Consider the following 18,010-nt stretch of genomic DNA (forward strand, 5'->3'; position numbering starts at 1 on the left):
GATACTTAATAAAGAAATATATAAATACGTCGAACTCTGATGATATTTTTTTCAATATACGATATTAAATTTGTTTAACAATAAATAACTGAAATTTAATTTTATTCCATATATAATAGTTGAATGATATTTAAATGATGCAAATGAATTAAAAGAAAATTTGAATTATTCCGATAAGATATGTATAAGTCTTGCTAGATGAATGAAGCGACATAAATAGCAGCCAGCACTCAGGAGTGCATATTAAAATATGTCAGGGATATACATTTTTATTCCAAAATTATTAACGAATGAATATGAGATGAAAGACTTAATAAATATATATGAAAGAGAAAGAAAGAGGGAGTATTTTTATTATATATATGAAAGTTTCATAAGAAAATATAATGAATAATACAAAGATTATTAATAAATGTTTGTTCATATTTGAAAGAAATATAAATATTTTTTGGAACAAAAAGGTATAAGTCCTGGTATATAAATGAAACGAATAAAATGGCTTGCTTGCACTCAGGAGTGCATATGAAAGGTTTACAGTAAGTACATGATTGCATTCAGGAATGCAAATGAACAAATTATAGTAAGGATATACATTTCACATTCGGAGTAATCAAAGATGAATGAATGCACTAATAAGGATACTTAATAAAGAAATATATAAATACGTCGAACTCTGATGATATTTTTTTCATTATATGATATTAAACTTGACTAACAATAAATGAATGAAATTTCATTTTATTCCATATATAATAATTGAATGATATTTGAATGGTGCAAATGAATTAAAGGAAAATTTGAATTATTCCGATAAGATATGTATAAGTCTTGCTAGATGAATGAAGCGACACAAATGGCAGCCAGCACTCAGGAGTGCATATTGAAATATGTCAAGGGTATACATATTTATTCCAAAATTATCAACAAATAAATATGAGATGAAAGATTTAATAAATATATGACAGAGAAAGAAGGAGAGAGGAGAAAGAGAGAGAAAGAGGGAGTATTTTTATTATATATATATATATAAAAGTTTCATAAGAAATATTAAGAAGATTATTAATAAATGATAGAATGATTATTAACAAATATTTATACATATTTAAGAGAAGTATGAATATTTTTGGAATAAAAATGTATAAGTCTTGGTATATAAATGAAGCGATTGAAATGGCTTGCCTGCACTCAGGAGTGCATATGATAGGTCACAGTAAGTACATGCCTGCATTCAGGAATGCAGATGAACACATTATAGTAAGGATATACATTTCTCGTTTCGAATATTCAAAATGAAAATGCACTTATGAAAGTATATAATAAATAAATATTTAAATATTCCATTCTTATCTTATTTTTTTTTAAAGAAATAATATTTATTTAATAATAAATGAAGATTATTTCATCCTACTCCTATTATAATAATATCATTATATTTAAATAGAGTGCAGATGAATGAAGAAAAAATTGAATCATTCTAAATAAGAAATGTATAAATCTTACTAAGCGAGCGATATGATACAAAAATAACAGCCTTGCACTCAGGAGTGCATAAAATATGTCAAGGGTATACATTTTTATTCCGAAATTATCAACAAATGAATATAAAATAACAGAATTAATAAGTATATGTATGAGAGAGAAAGAAGGGAGTATTTTTATTATATATATGAAAGTTTCATAAGAAATATTAAGAATGTATAATGAATGATGTAAAGATTATTAATAAATGTTTATTCATATTTGAGAGAAATATAATTATTTTACGGAATAAAAATGTATAAGTCTTGGTATATGAATGAAATAAATGAAAAGGCTGTCCCACACTCCGGAGTGTGGGCGATAATAGTTCAGGGACAGGTTTGCATTCAGGAATGCACCTGGATACTCAAGCATATAGATTTTTATTTCAGAATAATTTTGAATTTTTTTTATATAATTGTTAGTAGATCAATAATTCTTTCCGTATCTTTTTTATATATATACTTACTTTTTGATGATTATATATTTATATATACACTTTATGCAATGCCAACATAGTCTTATCACAAGTTGTAGGATGGCTCATTTATTGTAAGAGTCATTTTATGACTTGTATGAATATAATCATCATCTTATATAGATTCTAATTAATCTGATTAAAAATCTATAAGACTTGATGTAGTTAGGAAAAATAGGATCTATTAAAGCAAGCAGTAGCGATGAAATAAATTCATAAGAATAATATACAAGAATATATTAGAACTATTTTGTCTCTAATATATGTAATATTTTGATATATATATATATATATATATATATAATTTTATTTTCTTCTTTCAGATGTTATATTTCATTACTATTTCATATACATATACAAACTACATGGTTTTAAAATTGTGAAATTGTATTACTGTATTTTTTATAATTTATTAGTTAAAAATGTGTCTTATATATTGACGATGTAATATGTACATCAGACACATGATGTAACTACGTACTTCGCGTTAGTATAAACGTAATAATATAAGATATATGTAATCTATTGATTAAATATATATTTGATCTCGATATGGATATGTTTATGGCGGTATGCAAAATTGTGTATGTATTTTATAATACGACACAAGGTGTAGTATACTTCTGCTCTCTCTTTTTTCTTTTTCTTTTTTTTTTTTTTTTTTTTTTTTTTTAACGCGATCTAATTTTTAAATATTGTTGTGAAATATTCACAATTCTTTTTTTCATAACGTGTCTTGAATGATTTATATTATATATTTTAATTGTATTAAACAATTGTCAATTCATTATGCAATTCTATCTTTATATGTATTTCTATTTTTTGTATCTTTATATGTATCTCTTTATATATATATTTTTTATATATTTCTGTATACTTGCACATAAAATTCGTAATTTCATATTTTTATTTAAATGTAAAATATGTTTTCTAATGCATCGAGAATTCGATATATTTAGTGGCAATTTTATGGCCATTTTAATACTTTTTTTTTTTTTTTATTTCAGTACTGCAATCTATGGCAAAATGTATATGTATATAATTTTTTATTTATTAATTTATCAAACATTATCCATAGATTGTAGATACAATTTTGTCTTTCCACACATGCCCTTTTATATAGTTTTTTTGTTACAGACACGTGGTGCTTTCACGATTGTGTTTCAAGATTAAGTATTGCAGATTATCCTTTTATATATCAGTGGGTATGAACAACAGTATTTTAAATAATATTTCAAGTTTGTCATATCATCATAGTGTATGACATAATAGTAAATTAATTAAGATTATGAATTCATCATAAAAAATTTATGTTTCAGGTTTTCCAGATGCTTTAGTCAACAGAAGATCAAAAGAAAATAATAATGTAATTTATTACTAAGGACGAATGAAGAATTGGAATTATAAAAAATAAGAAACAATGGAGGATACATTATTTACAACCTTTTTTTATTTATTTGAAATATTCAAAAAATTTTTAATCTGTCTAACTTAATTGATTTATGTTTCAGGAAATATCATCTAAATTGGCAAGATTCGATTCCATTCTTTCTCGTTACGGTTGTTTCGTTATCGTTATGGTTGTTTTCATGTATGAATGAATGCATGTGTGTAAAATAATTGTTTTATATGCATTTCTGAATTTATATATATTATTGAAACCATTTACAATTTTTAGGAAGTAATAATACTATAAATTTCTTATATTTACAGATGATTGCTATTTCATTATATAAAATTTGCATATTATTTTGATTGCTTTTCATTTAATTACAAAATGTTTTTGATGTTTTATGTTCACAGTTGAACTGGGTGCTGATTCAGGATATAAGATTCGCATATTTTTTTGATCGATTCTTATTTAATTACAAAGTGTTTTTGATGTTTTATGTTCACAGCTGAACTGGCTGCTGAACTGGCATATTTTTTTTTTGATTGATTCTTATTTAATTATAAAATATTTTTGATGTTTTATATTCACAGGTGAACTGACTACTACTGGTTTAATATATAAGATTCGCATATTGTTTCGATTACTTCTTAGTTAATTATAAAATATTTTTGATGTTTTATGTTCACAGGTGAACTGACTACTGATTTTTTACATTACATTCACATGTTATTTTGATTGCTTGTTATTTAATTACAGTGTTTTAGATATTTTATGTCCGCAGTTAGTTATGTTGTTTACGTCATCTGAAGAAATTATATATAGCATCGTGTTGGATAAGAAGATAATATATATAATAAAGCAAAGGTATTTTTATAATATTATGTATTTTCATTAGCAAATACTGTTTAATAAGACATGTTATCTTTATATAATGTTCCTAGGTTATGTGTACAGTAATCACTGTGTTCTATTTTCAGTTTCGTAATGATGCATATCAAGATATGCATTTCTGCATTTGTTTAGGAATGGAGTTTCATAAAAGTGCTCCATTCCATCGCGTTTATCGGGTAGGTAGGTCGATATCAACGGATTCATAAATTTTCGTCTAATCTTGATTGATTAGAAAAAAATTTTTGATTCGTTTCGCGATTGATTTTGTTTTTTCCAAATTATAATAATTATTATTGAATATGTAATAACAATAATTTTATATAATTAATTTTGAAATAATTGGCATTAGTAGTAGAGTCATAGCCCGTGGGTCTCTGTATGCAGCAACCTCCATGTGGTGAGACCTGGTAATCGATATTACTTGCGATATCTATTAAGTATAAATAACGTAAGTACTGTCGAGCTAATAGCTGCATTTTAATTCAAAATTTATTATGTTCTATGATGATTTTTTTATCTTTCGATATTAGTCACTTCTCGTATCTCAATTTTACGTATTCTCATTATAATATCTATTTTGAAATTATATCCATATATGCAATATAATATTTTTTTTTATTAATATATAAACTTTTATAATAAAGTTATAATATATATTTCTTTTTACGATAATCGTAAATGTGTAACTATGATATAATGTGTAAATGTGTAACTATGTATATGTGTGTGTAAGAATTTTTTGTTTGAATAAAAGATTACGTTTAAGGTTTCAAGAGATTCACAACAGCCAGTTTGAGATTACAGTTGACTGAAGTCTATTTGGAGACTGGTACCAACAAGAAACAAAGACAAAGACAGATAAATTACAAGCGTTAATTCATTCTTTATCTGGTCATATAAATATATTAGTGCGTAGATTTGTAATTCGTTTTGTATCAGCCCATAAATACATCGATTGCTTCCTTCTAAGTAATATTATTATCATTTTATTATTATTAATGAATTGTTTCGTGACAGTAATGTTGAAATAAATAGATTTAAATATTAGTTTTTTATTTATTTTTCTTTTCTTGTTATTACAGAATTTTAGTACAATATGTCTCAGTCGATTATTTATCGTCCTGCTGTCGATAGTATAGGTTCCTAGCTCGTTCATTTAATCGAGTTGTCAGTAAATCTTTCCATTGGTCGATAATATCAATAAGTCAACATTCTTTATTATTAAAACATGGTATATTACCCTATGCAACAGTATTTTTATTGTGATATAATAATTCTCCGATAATTGTGATAATAATTAAAATATTAATTCTCTCAATTTAATCTATTGAAAATCCGATTGAAATTAATCATAATTGTTTTAGTATATGTTGAAAAATAAATAATTTTTTAATTAGAAATTTATTAGATATAAAGCATCATAGTATATATTTTATAATTATTTTCTATTATTGAAGTTAATACCGAAAAATTTTTGTGCATAAAAGACGATTACACAAATATTTGACAATGTTTATTTTTGGATTTCTAAGAATAGTTACGTCTCGACGTGACTATATCAAATAAATCTGTTCGAAGTTAACGTTTCGCCGATTAGGATTTTTAAAGTAGGTCAGTAATATAGAATGGATATAAAGTTCGTTGCACTTATTTATATTACATGTTTGATGAATTTTGTGTATATGAAACGAGATAGCAGTGACTACGATATTATATATGTATATATATATGAATATATACTGACAGCATCGTAAAATTCTTATAATAAATGCGGCAACGTGATTGACGCTTCTATTTATAAATTACGTTACCTCGAATTTATCTTGAGAACGTATGATAGAATCTCACGTGTAATTTATACTATTTGGTCAATTTCGTATTAAAAGAGAAAGAAAAAATCAAATTAATATTGATCAGTTATTTTTTATTGTTTCATATTTGATTACAAAAATAAATTTCTTAAATCAGCATTAGTTCTTCTTGGATTTATATCGTTTCATGTGGGAATATAAACAACTTTGTGCAGTTTTTCGTACAACAACAACGCATGCACAACAGATGAATATTAAAATCGTGAGAATCAAAAGGATCAGCAATATTGTCGAATAATAATCGATCCATGACATATCCCGAGCGTGATAGCGCAAGTGTTTAGAATTAGGAAACTTTAGAACGTGTTCAATATTCCAAATTGCTTTCTCCATTGGACGTACTAGTTCATCCTTTAAAATGGCCGATATCAGTTTGATATTGTGCGAGTATCTACAAGATAATATGATATATATCATTAGCATTATAACGTATAATATTTCTCCAAATTATTAGGTGACCGTGTATATATAACTATTATTACAGTTAATAATATACTGCATTATTATTATCGTTATTGTTACATTTTAAATAGACCTAAAGGATAATCTTAACTGTTCGACGACCAGCATACTGATTAGCAAAACTGATACATACTAAATCAGCCCACACAATCATTGCTACATGTCATATTTAATTGTAAAATAAAATTAATAGGAAGTGTACAAGAGAAAAAGTTTGGAAAAATTCGTTTAAAAATAGTTTTTTTTTTTTTTTTTATTCTTTTTTCTCCTTACGTTTTATTCTCCACGACTTCTGTGATAGTTCGTACGATTAATTCTTCCGTCATTGTGTCAATGTTCAACGTAAGTCCGATTCCAGCATCAAGTACTTTTTTTGCGTTGAAATGTTGATCTCCGAAGAAAGGAATGACTACCAGAGGCACAGAATAATGTACAGCTTCTTGTAATGACTGCAGACCACCTTGCATCATGTACGCCATCACCTTTGGATGTGCTGCATGTGAAAGTAACGCTTTACCGATGGTTTGCTTTCGAACATTTACGGAACGTTCAAACGACCAAGAGGAGTTACTGAGAGGATGAAAGTTGGATGGAGCTGATATCAGGGTTCTCTTAGTAAGGAATATTCAAGGAAAATTACTATCTAGAGTCTCCCTATGTGAACGTTAATTTCTTCTTCATAAGATAGGAAATTTTCAAGCGGGAAGATAAAGAGAGATTTTCGGTTTTACTTAATAGCTAATGTCAATAACGCTATTGGATAAGAAAATAAAGAGATAGTAAAATGAGCATGAATAAAATATCTAATTTCTATAGATACGGAACGGGTAAGATATATTATATACAAAGCTCATTTGTTTGAACATGATAAAGGATGAAGAAAGACAAAGAGAAAGATAAACAGTTAGTTTGATTTAGTCCAATATAAAACAAAGTAGTTTCACTTTACACCTGCAATGTTGTATAATATGTTATTCTGTATAAGTTGAATAGTATGTTACTTAAATATAAAAAAATATTAAAAGAAAAAGAAATATATATATATATATATATATATATATATATATATATAGAAGACAAATATCGTTAATAAAGCAAAAGAAAAGAAAACAAACTTAGTAGCTTAATAATGTTAGAGTTAAATAGTAAAATAGTAAGTATCAAAAATCGTAAAGAAATAGTAGACATAATTTTCAATAGTTAATATCAAAAATAAATTAAGAGAGAAAGAGATAGTTGAACATTATATTGGAGTTCGTCTTAAAAATTACTTAATATATAATTTAAAAATTGTAAAGAATAGAAGATGAAAAGGGAAGTGAACAGAGAGATAGAGATAGAGCAGCATTGGAATAGACATATATCGTACTTTACCATCAGATTTCATAAATTTCAAACAGATCGAAATTTAAAGCCATTCGGAAGCCTTCGAAAGAGTTACTTCGAGTTGGAAGTTCAATCGCACGATACTAAAGACTCCAAGAGCCAAAGGAAGATTCAAGGAAAGTTCGAAGACCGTCTTCACGAAACCAAATACTTACGCTCTTAGTTTTGAAACTGGATAACTTGGACGTATTATCGGCCATCGAGTTGCGTTACACTGACTTGCTCGATACAAGACATTCTAAGAGCGAATCGATCGAAAGTATCTTTGAGACTTCCCTTTTTTCCAACCGAATGAAAATCGAGTCGTATTGGTGGAACTTATCGGATAAATGTATAGGGTGTCTTAATGTAATTATTATTGAATTCATTGAATTCATATTATTAACATTCAATAATATTAATGCTAATATGAAAATAATTTTTCACAAGAGCAAGATTTACAATATCATTTTTTATTCTAATAATATCGTTTTTCAAGAAAGTCTGATCTTTTGTACGAACAGATTCAATCTTTTTTTTTTTTATTGCATCTTATTTTTTAAAATCTTAATTTTTTTCTCGTGTATACAGTATAGAATATAGAGTTTATTTCAAAGATTTTAAAGACTTTAAAAGAGTAGCATACTTAGGGTGTCACGTAAATAATATTGTTTAATTCAGTTTTTATATCTTCTATGTGAAAACATAATTTTGTTTTCTCATAATTTTTTACATTATATTTTCGTGATGGTATATATATATAATAAATAAATGTTATTTTAAAAAGCATATATTTCAAACATCTGAAGATACCCTATACACAAATATATATATATGTATATGTATGTATGTATATGTATATAGACACACGTCTATATTATTTAGTAGTAGTTCTTTTCTCTCGTAACTCAAGATCACTATAAGTATTTACTTTGAAAACAGACGGAAAAGTAGGAGCCAGGCAGCGCGAACGATCTTGAAATTGAATTATTCAAGTCGAAGGAACTCGCACGAATTATCGACTCTAGTAATCGTTTCTGGCAGAAACCATTCCATAAAAGTACGAGAGAAAGAAAGAAGGAGGGAAAGAGGAAAGAGAAAGAGAATTGAGAATTTTGTGGGTAAAGAAAACTATAGCGTGAGAGGGACGCTTTCTTCAACGTAATTTCCCATAAAAGGGAAATTTTCTATTGTCTGTTAAGTGCTGTGCAAGATGCTAGCGCCATCTTCCAAGTAATTACGTTCGAATCGTTTGATGGTTAATGTTTAAAGTGAGCATTCCGCGTTGAGTAAAGAAAATTAACGCCTCTTGTAAATGAAAGGTATCGTACGAAGTCGGATGCAACTTCGTTAAAGACGCTGAGAGCAAGAGAACCTAAGAGTGCCGCCGTTAAATTTGGCCCTTTACGAAGCTCCAAACGTTTTTCCCTTCCCTTTTCGCGTTATTAAACCTTAGAAAGGTAAATCGTGCGTCTCGTTAATTATTTATCGTCTATTCTGAATCAAATTGACTCATGATTTTCTCATTATTATTAACGAAAAAGAAACTAGCATAAAATAAGATACAATAAATGATTTCAATATAATTTACAAATATATCCGAACACATCTTATGAATATTTGAAGATAATATAGTAATATATCTGAGGACATAATCTAGATGAAGGTTAATGGAAAATAATGTATGAAGTATATACCGGGTGCTCGGAATAAAGCATTGTAAATATTTGTTTCGAGAAAAGACAACGTTTTGGAGAAAAATTGTTCAATCGAGAGCTATCTGATTTCAAGGGGGAGGAAATATCGTGGCATTTATTGATCTTTTTTCTTTCTTCATTCAACAAATTCAACTTTGTTACTTTAAATAGGTATTTTGTATAATGGCAATGTATCCTATGCAAAAAAAAGAAAAAGAAAGACAAGTAAACTTTGCTTGAAATATTTTTCTTTCAATCTTAAATTTTTTGAGATATCTAAATAAATATCTTACTTTCTTTAAGACATATTTCTATACTTTTTTATCTACGGAATGATATAAAAATTAATTGGGACACTGTACATCAACCGTTGTAAATGTATATTGGAAAAGTAGTTGATCGAAGTTTAGCCTTTAACAGGATAAGAAGAAGAAGAAGAAGAAGAAGAAGAAGAAGAAGAAGAAGAAGTGGTGGTGGTAACAGTAGCCTTACCAAGAACCGCTTGCTGTGGAACCCACTTCACAAATTTGATGTTGCTCGACTGAATAGCCATGTCTCCGGCATGTTTCCATAGAACTCTTTGCTTGAGCGAGCCCAAGGCGTTGCACAATGCTGTCAAAGGGTCACTGGGTAGCTGGTGAGTTTGCAGATTCGAACCGAGAGAAAAATAAATGGCTCCGTTTACGGCATCATCCAGGAATTCACGAATATCCTGAAGAAAAGGATTATCAATATGTTTTAATAATCAATCAATGAATATATCATTTGTTTCATTGTTCTTTTTTTTTTCTTTTTCTTTTTTTGTTTTACACAGATCTCGAGCAATCATTTGATCAATCAAAATTATATTTCAGTTAACTTTCAAACTTTCTCGTTTGAACGCTCAGATTTTGGAAAATTATAATCGACGATATTACGATGGAATGATGACAAACATTAATGGTATTAGTCTTTTATTCATTGGTATGATTTAGTTTTTTAGAAGTTTTTAAGAAAAAGATTTTAGATCAGTTTTTATATATTTTAGAAATTATTATTATTATTATTATTATTATTATTATTATTATTATTCATAGAATTGTATAAAAATTCAATTATTATTAATGTTATAATTCTGCAATAATATACATACTATCCACGTATATAATATGCGTCTTGATTTAACATAAGATTTTAGGCAATTTTTCTGCTCTCTAATAGTTATAGTTTCAAGTTAAGTCAGTGCAGTATGCGGAAATGTTCTTCAGGAAAATGTTTAGCTTTTCGTCCCCATGGGTAAGGGTGGAATGAGCACCGGTAAACAGCAATGACCCTTACTTTCGCATCGCAATGTTGAGCCGTAGGTAAACTTTCCCCAACAGTAGTCACCTGTGAGAACGACTACGTATTATCCCCGAGAGAAATCATGCTCCTGCGACGCACAATTTTGTCGTTTGGTATAACCATGGACTCGCAGGAGATATAGGTGATCGCTTCGAGGGACTATGCTGATGAATTTTGGCCAACGTTCCAGCCTGCTATACTCTAGAGCTTATATATCTATATATCTGCATAGATATATACACATATATACACACACACACACACACACACACATATATATATATATATATACAGATTGAATCATATAACATGACGATCAATACGTGTGTATAAATTTAAAAATTTGTTTCTTTTTCTTTTTTCTTTTTTTTTTTTTAGTATAAAAATTTACACGGAAAAGAATACGTTAGAAATTAATAATTTTGAATTGAATTTATTCATATCAATTTGTTATATATCTTTTTCTTTAGTATTCTATAGAATTATAATAAAGAAATAATTCTATCGGTATCATTATTATTTGCAGCATTTATATTTAAAGCTATTTATTTTATATTTAAAGCTATATATATATATATATATATATATATATATATATATATGAATGAATGTTTAACAAGTTGGTAGAATGGCATGAATAATTATTACTGATGTACCGCACCATGATACGAATGAATTTCAAATGATGTCTCGTTAATATCGTTATCTTAATTAATCGTAAAATAAAGTGTGTTATTTTGAAAAAAGAGTTAATTTCTACGGTAAGTGAATTTTTTGTGGACTTCTATATTTACGAGGTTAACCAATTATTAAATTTTATCGCAAATATCCTTTGAGTTAGCAATATTTACGTTTATAACGATTGTGATTGCAAAAAGGGGTAGGATCGAAACTAAGGAGATTACTTTTTAATCGACTAAATTGGGGAGATGTTGCGATGCGAATAATCGATTCGAATTTATAGAGGTACAAAATATTAAAAATTGTTTGTGTACTTAAAACATTTTTCAATGATAATAATAATAACAACAACAATAATAATAATAATAGTAAAGATAATAATACTACAAAGATAACAATAACAACAATAATAATAATAAAAAATAATAATAATGGGTATTATTAATTATAATAATTCAAACTACCAACAATCATTTTGATTTCAATGGTATATAGTCCCTTTGACATAAAAGGATTATTTTAATACCGTTTTTATATTTTTATAATTAGAAACGCTTTTCAGCGACGAATTTGTCATTAATCGTATTTTACAATAAGAAAGGATTAACTATCGTTTGTGTTATAATCTCAGGCAATAAAACAATGTTGTTTTATTTTCTATTTATTAATTTTTTTTCATGACGTTTCTGTTTGAACAAAAAAAAAATGTTATTAGAGAAATATTTCGAGAAATATATGATAACACTATCTAATTTTCAAGTGTATAAATATTTGTGTTATTTAAAAAATTGATTTTTTTTTTAATTAAATTTTCTTTATGAATCATAAGTGTTAGAAATATTTCACAGAAATACTTTAAGTGTTTGAAGTATACATAATCGTATTATCTTTTCCTAAATTTTTTTTCCCTCGTTCTTTTTTGAGCGAAAAAAGAAAAGTAGTAGTAGAAAAATTTAAATGAAATATTTTTAATGTCTGAAGTATACGTAATGATAGATTTTTCAATTTTTTTCATAACATTTTTTTTTTTAAACGAATAAACGATATTAGAAATAATTTAATGGAATACCTTAGGTAAAGATTCAGTTTGTTCCGTAATTTGTAGACTATGGACTTCGATCGCATTTGGTAATAAAGGTTTTGGATAACCAAGAACGTGATTATTGCCTAATATAATCAAGCTGAAATTTCTATCTATGTCGTAAAGCGGCGTTTCCGGTACGAACTTGTTGGCTATTCGTTGTGCTTTTGGCAAATGGTAGTATCTATAATAGATCCTGGTCCAGCTCGTGTATAATATGTTCCAAATTCTCTCTTCCATGCTCATTCGATTTGTGAAGGGGTAAGCCATATCGGGATTCAACATTGGATCGTCCGGATTTCCTGAAAGTAACGAGAATACGATCGACTACGATTGACATTCTCGATGTGAACGTACTACAAACTTGATTTATATTACTATTATTCTCTTGATGGATAGTTAATATCAAGAATTTCATAATTAAAATTATTTCATTTATAACTAGGATATTTACCATTTATAAATAGAATATATTATTTAAAAAATAATAAATAAATAGTAAATATTTTTAATTATCGTATTTTTTATGAAATTATTTATAACAAATTACTGATTAATTATTAACAATATGTTCAATAAAAATAGAGAAAGTTTTAACTTTTAAAATGATATTTGATTAAAATCTACGATATTTATTCCTGAAGATATTTCTATCTAAATGGAAGAGAGAAGAATGTTTTTTCAATTAAAAAAAACTAATTTGTTTATTGATCATTTATTAATATATGTAATTTCATAAATTAGTTGCAATCTGATGTGAATTTATCTGTTTTTTTGACAACATAAGATGAATTTAATTCCTAAAAATTTATTTATAAAAATTGTTTTTAACAAATTGTTAATTAATTATTAACAATATCCTGAAAAAATAGAAAAAATTCTGACCTTTAAAACGATATTTGATTCAAGTTTCTACGATTTTTGGTTCCGGAGATATTCCCATTTAAATCGAATACGTTTACGTTGTCCATTGACCTATATAATTTCATTCATGTTGGCTCGTGACATACTGACCTATATAAATTCCGAGAATTTACTACTACACTACTACTATTACTACGATCAGCTGTACTATGCGAATTATGAATGAAAATCTTTCGAAGGCGATATCTTCGGAACGGAAAGTCATAGAGACTTGAAACAAACATCGTTTTCAAGAGTTTTTTATTCTTTATTTATTTAAATATTGCAATAATATTTTTATAACAAAATCGATTTTGTTAATAATTTTTAAAATTGATTTTTTTCTTTTGTCTCGAAATAAGGAAATAACTACAATGAAATCATCAAAATTTCTATTATAATTATGTAAATTTTATTTTGTTTATTTAAAATAAGGAAGAGAAGATCTATTAATAGTTGAAAAATATAAAATCAAAAGATCAAAGTATAGAGACTTTTCTTTCGTAATAAGGACATGACTATGAAATATCTCCCAAGCTAATTATTTTTGGACATATATGAATTAATCCTTTTTTATAGAGGACCTTAAACTGATCAGTACTATCAAAAACGTAGATTCTATTTTTAAAAATTGAGTTGCCTTTATATGTTCTTTACGCGTTCATTTATAAAAATATTATTGCCATGTTACGACTTTCATCATACTGCATGATATTTTGTAGTTTGCATAGTAAATATAATATATGTTATTAAATTTATAAAGAATGATATTACAAAAAAAATAATGATTTTATTTATATTTAAGAGTAACTCTGAGAAATATAGAAAAAATTTATCATAGTTACTTTTTAATATAATTCATAAGACGATTACAAAGAAATACCGATAGAAACCAAGATAAAGCAAGACACATTGACCCTTTCGTATTTTCTTTTTCTTCTTTTTCATTTCTCGTCCGATACAAGTTAAAGCACTACCAAGCAATCTATCCGTTTCCTAGAAGGTTTTCGCCCTTCCAACGATTGCTCGCACTTTCTGTTTTACCGACAATTTACGTCAATTTCCGAGCGGGGTAACGACGTTCGTTTGGGACTGCTAGAAAGCACGAAATTCAACGAACAACCATAGTTACGTTTGTGCTCACACCATCGAACTTGCTTTGTCTTGATTGTAGTTCTTTTTAATAGGATATTAGGATTTTGCAAACAATAAATTGTTTTTAAGGATAAAAGTTTATAATTTTAGTTAAATTTCAAAAATTATTGCTTACCAATTGAATCCATGACGTATGGAAGATTTCCAACACTTAGAAATCCAATTAATACCGGATAATTATAGTGTTTAACAAGAGAGTAATAGCAATGATACCACAATTGTTCAATTATGATTGCATCGAAAGTTTTGTTTTTTCTGAAACAGAAATGAATTTTTTTCTACTTTCCATTTTGTAATAAATATATAAAGCTACTTAAAAGTGTTTCTATTTATATAGATTGTATCATATAATGTGAATATAATTTTTGAGAAATGGATGGTCAATATTATTTAAATATGTAGTAAATATATATATATATATATACACATACATATATTATATAAACTAAAAAGTTAAATATTTCTTTATATTTAAATTTATTTCAATTAAACTACATTAACTGCAATTAATTATTAGAAATTTTGATTATAATCATTTTTAATTTAATATTATTCTTCGATATGAGTATAGGTGTTATATATAATACATATATTTTTATATATGAACGTTCATACATACTACGTGATTGTATCTGTAAAATCACATAAGTATGTTCACATATTATGGTACATAAATTCTCTATAGAAAATAAGAGAAAGAAAAAGAGAAATTTTACAGGTCAGGGAAACTTTTTTAAAAGTACAGGAAAAACACGTCGAAGACAGTGAGGAAAAGTTTTTCTCTCACGTTTTAGCCATGTCTCTGAAAGATTTCGCCAGCTTGCCCGTGCGGATAGAATTTCTTTCGATGACGTTAGGTGAATATAGAAACATTAAATAAATATTTGTACTTGGTTGTTATGCAATACAATAAATATAATATAGTCATATTATTCCACGTATAAATTCGTATTTTACTTTTTAATGAATTTTTAAGATATTTAATATTAGAAGAAATTATTAATATTAATCATAAATAATTAATAATTTGAGAAGTCATTTCTGATTAACTATTTGAGGACTGTTTATATATATATATATGTTTATATAAATATTTTATTCAAAATATTATATATAAAAATTCGCAGTAAATATTAATTATTATCGGTATTTCTTGAAAAATAAAAACGCGAATATTTTTAAATTGTTGAAAAAGAATAATAATTGATTTATATTACTTTAATAATTCCATGATTTGTTCGCTGAAAAGTTGCTCAGCACAAAGATCGTTAGCTTCCTTCATATTTTTCGTTAAAATCTCGTAAGCATCCATATGTCTGTGTATGTAAAAACAGAAACAGAAAGGAAAAATGAAAAATTAATTCGTCGTCTATTATAAAAGAAAAAAGAGAAAGAAACTGTCACAAAATAATTAAAATTCTCATGACTCACCTAAGTCCAGTGCAATCATTTTTGCGATATGTGAACGAGAGATCAACGTCCTCGTAATTTTGAAGACTCTTCTGAAGAAAAAGAACAATATTACATTTTAACAAAGGATTGTTACATTTCGTTCTTTCCGTTCAAACACTAACGCGTACAATTTATCTCCAATTCGGAAAGAGGTAGAGAGAGAGAGAGAGAGAGAGAGAGAGAGAGAAAGGAAAAAAGAAAAAGAAAGGAAAGAACGAGGGACTATCGGGCCACGAGAGGACACATTTAGCAAAGAGAAATGTTAGTAGGAGTAAATTGAAGGTGAACAAAGTTTGCGTAACTTTGAACTCAAGTTTAGAGAGAGAGAGAGAGAGAGAGAGAGAGAGAAGGAAAGTGTGGTGAAGGAATAGATCTAAGGATAGAGTATAAGTAAGAAAGCAGGAAAGAGAAAAAGAGAGAGAGAGAGAGAGAAAGAGAGAAGAAAAAGTAAAAAGTGGAACGAGGAAGGAAAAACGTAGATGAGGTAGGAAAAGAGTCGGATGTCTATTTGAAATATCTTCGGAACTTTTTTCGACCGACTTCTAGAAAATTATTGAATTATTAAAACGCCGTTATGAACTAGTTTGAAGCGTTCTTCGCGATCCACTCGACTTGGCTTTTACCGAATGAAAGATGTCGCCTTTGGAAATAAATTGAAATTGGACGTCTCCTCGGATGACATTATTTACGATTATCGTAGTTTATGTGAGATATATATATATATACACATATACATACCTCAAGTGTAAAATTGTCATACCTTTAATGGTATCGTTGAAATGACTGTAACGTTGTGACCACGAGTTGCCAATGCCTTCATCAGTGCTTGGAATGGTTGTTGATGACTATAACTCGTACTCGGACAGATGCCTAGAATGCGAAATCCATCGACTAGGAAACTACACTCGCGAGATATGATGAGAATTATTGAGAGTATCAGAACGATGTTCATTTTGTGCGATTTGTAAATTCTGACACGATGATTTTCTGGAACGATGAACGAAAGAAAAACTAACGTTTTGGGAAAGATCGTATGAACATTTCGAAGAATTTCGAAGAAGGTTTAGAGACTTTGGAAATTGCTCAAAACACCAAAAGAGAATAGAGTAGTTTAAAGAAAAGAAGAGGAAGAGAAAGAGGAAAAGGAAGAGATAGAGGAAGAGGAAGAAGAAGAAGAAGGACAAGAAGAGGAAGGAAAAAAGGAGTTCGGCATGAACTTGTATGAACAATTCAGAGCACGTTTCACGATCAGTTTGCTTGGTGCCACGGTAAATAAGTGAACGACTTTCTCATTGGCCGGTCCATGGCTCTCCTTTTCCTTTCCTCTTCCTTCTTTTTCTTCTTCTTCTTCTCCTCCTCCTCCTCCTCCTCCTCCTCCTCATTTTTAGTTCCACGTAAGAAAGAAATAATTCAAGACTCGTCTGACACGTGACAGATGTTTCTGTATTTGACCCTAAAGACAAAGGGTACCATTCAAAGCTAATGAGAATTTCATCGTAGTCGTTTCCTTATCGATTGGTGAAGACCTTGATACTGACAACGGTAGGTCTTTATATAATCTAAAGCCAGTTGTATTTATACAGTATAACGTTCATGTTCTTTGAAAGTTCAAAAGAAATATTCTCTCTGAAATTGATCCATTTTCTTGGCAATATCGTACTTCAATTTCTCGATACAGAAAGTAATACAAGATGTTGAGAATCTTTAAAAACAATACGAACTTCAATAATTTTAATTATT

The 18,010-nt window shown here is 27.7% G+C and overlaps 1 protein-coding gene across 1 annotated transcript; it reads right to left on the reverse strand.

Moving 5' to 3' along the window:
* Positions 1-6,174: 6,174 nt before the first annotated feature.
* LOC122632946 (UDP-glucosyltransferase 2-like) lies at positions 6,175-17,553 on the reverse strand. Its single transcript, XM_043820272.1, has 8 exons — positions 17,031-17,553; positions 16,250-16,320; positions 16,036-16,134; positions 14,934-15,073; positions 12,749-13,062; positions 10,168-10,387; positions 6,887-7,106; positions 6,175-6,542 (listed from the first exon to the last, which is right to left on the reverse strand). Exons 1-8 carry the CDS (start codon positions 17,220-17,222, stop codon positions 6,251-6,253), a joined length of 1,548 nt encoding a protein of 515 aa, XP_043676207.1. The 5' UTR covers positions 17,223-17,553; the 3' UTR covers positions 6,175-6,250.
* Positions 17,554-18,010: the final 457 nt, after the last annotated feature.

The sequence above is a fragment of the Vespula pensylvanica genome, chromosome 11 (genome assembly GCF_014466175.1).
Source record: "Vespula pensylvanica isolate Volc-1 chromosome 11, ASM1446617v1, whole genome shotgun sequence".
Taxonomy (NCBI): Eukaryota; Metazoa; Arthropoda; class Insecta; order Hymenoptera; family Vespidae; genus Vespula; species Vespula pensylvanica.

What these genes read in the sequence shown, in the direction of transcription:
- LOC122632946 (XM_043820272.1), bottom strand. Translation starts at nt 17,222, where the DNA reads ATGAACATCGTTCTGATACTCTCAATAATTCTCATCATATCTCGCGAG. An exon ending in AATGATTGCACTGGACTTAG is followed by an intron (nt 16,135 to 16,249) that starts GTGAGTCATGAG and finishes TTACATACACAG; the next exon opens with ACATATGGATGCTTACGAGA. An exon ending in TCCACAGCAAGCGGTTCTTG is followed by an intron (nt 7,107 to 10,167) that starts GTAAGGCTACTG and finishes TTTCACATGCAG; the next exon opens with CACATCCAAAGGTGATGGCG.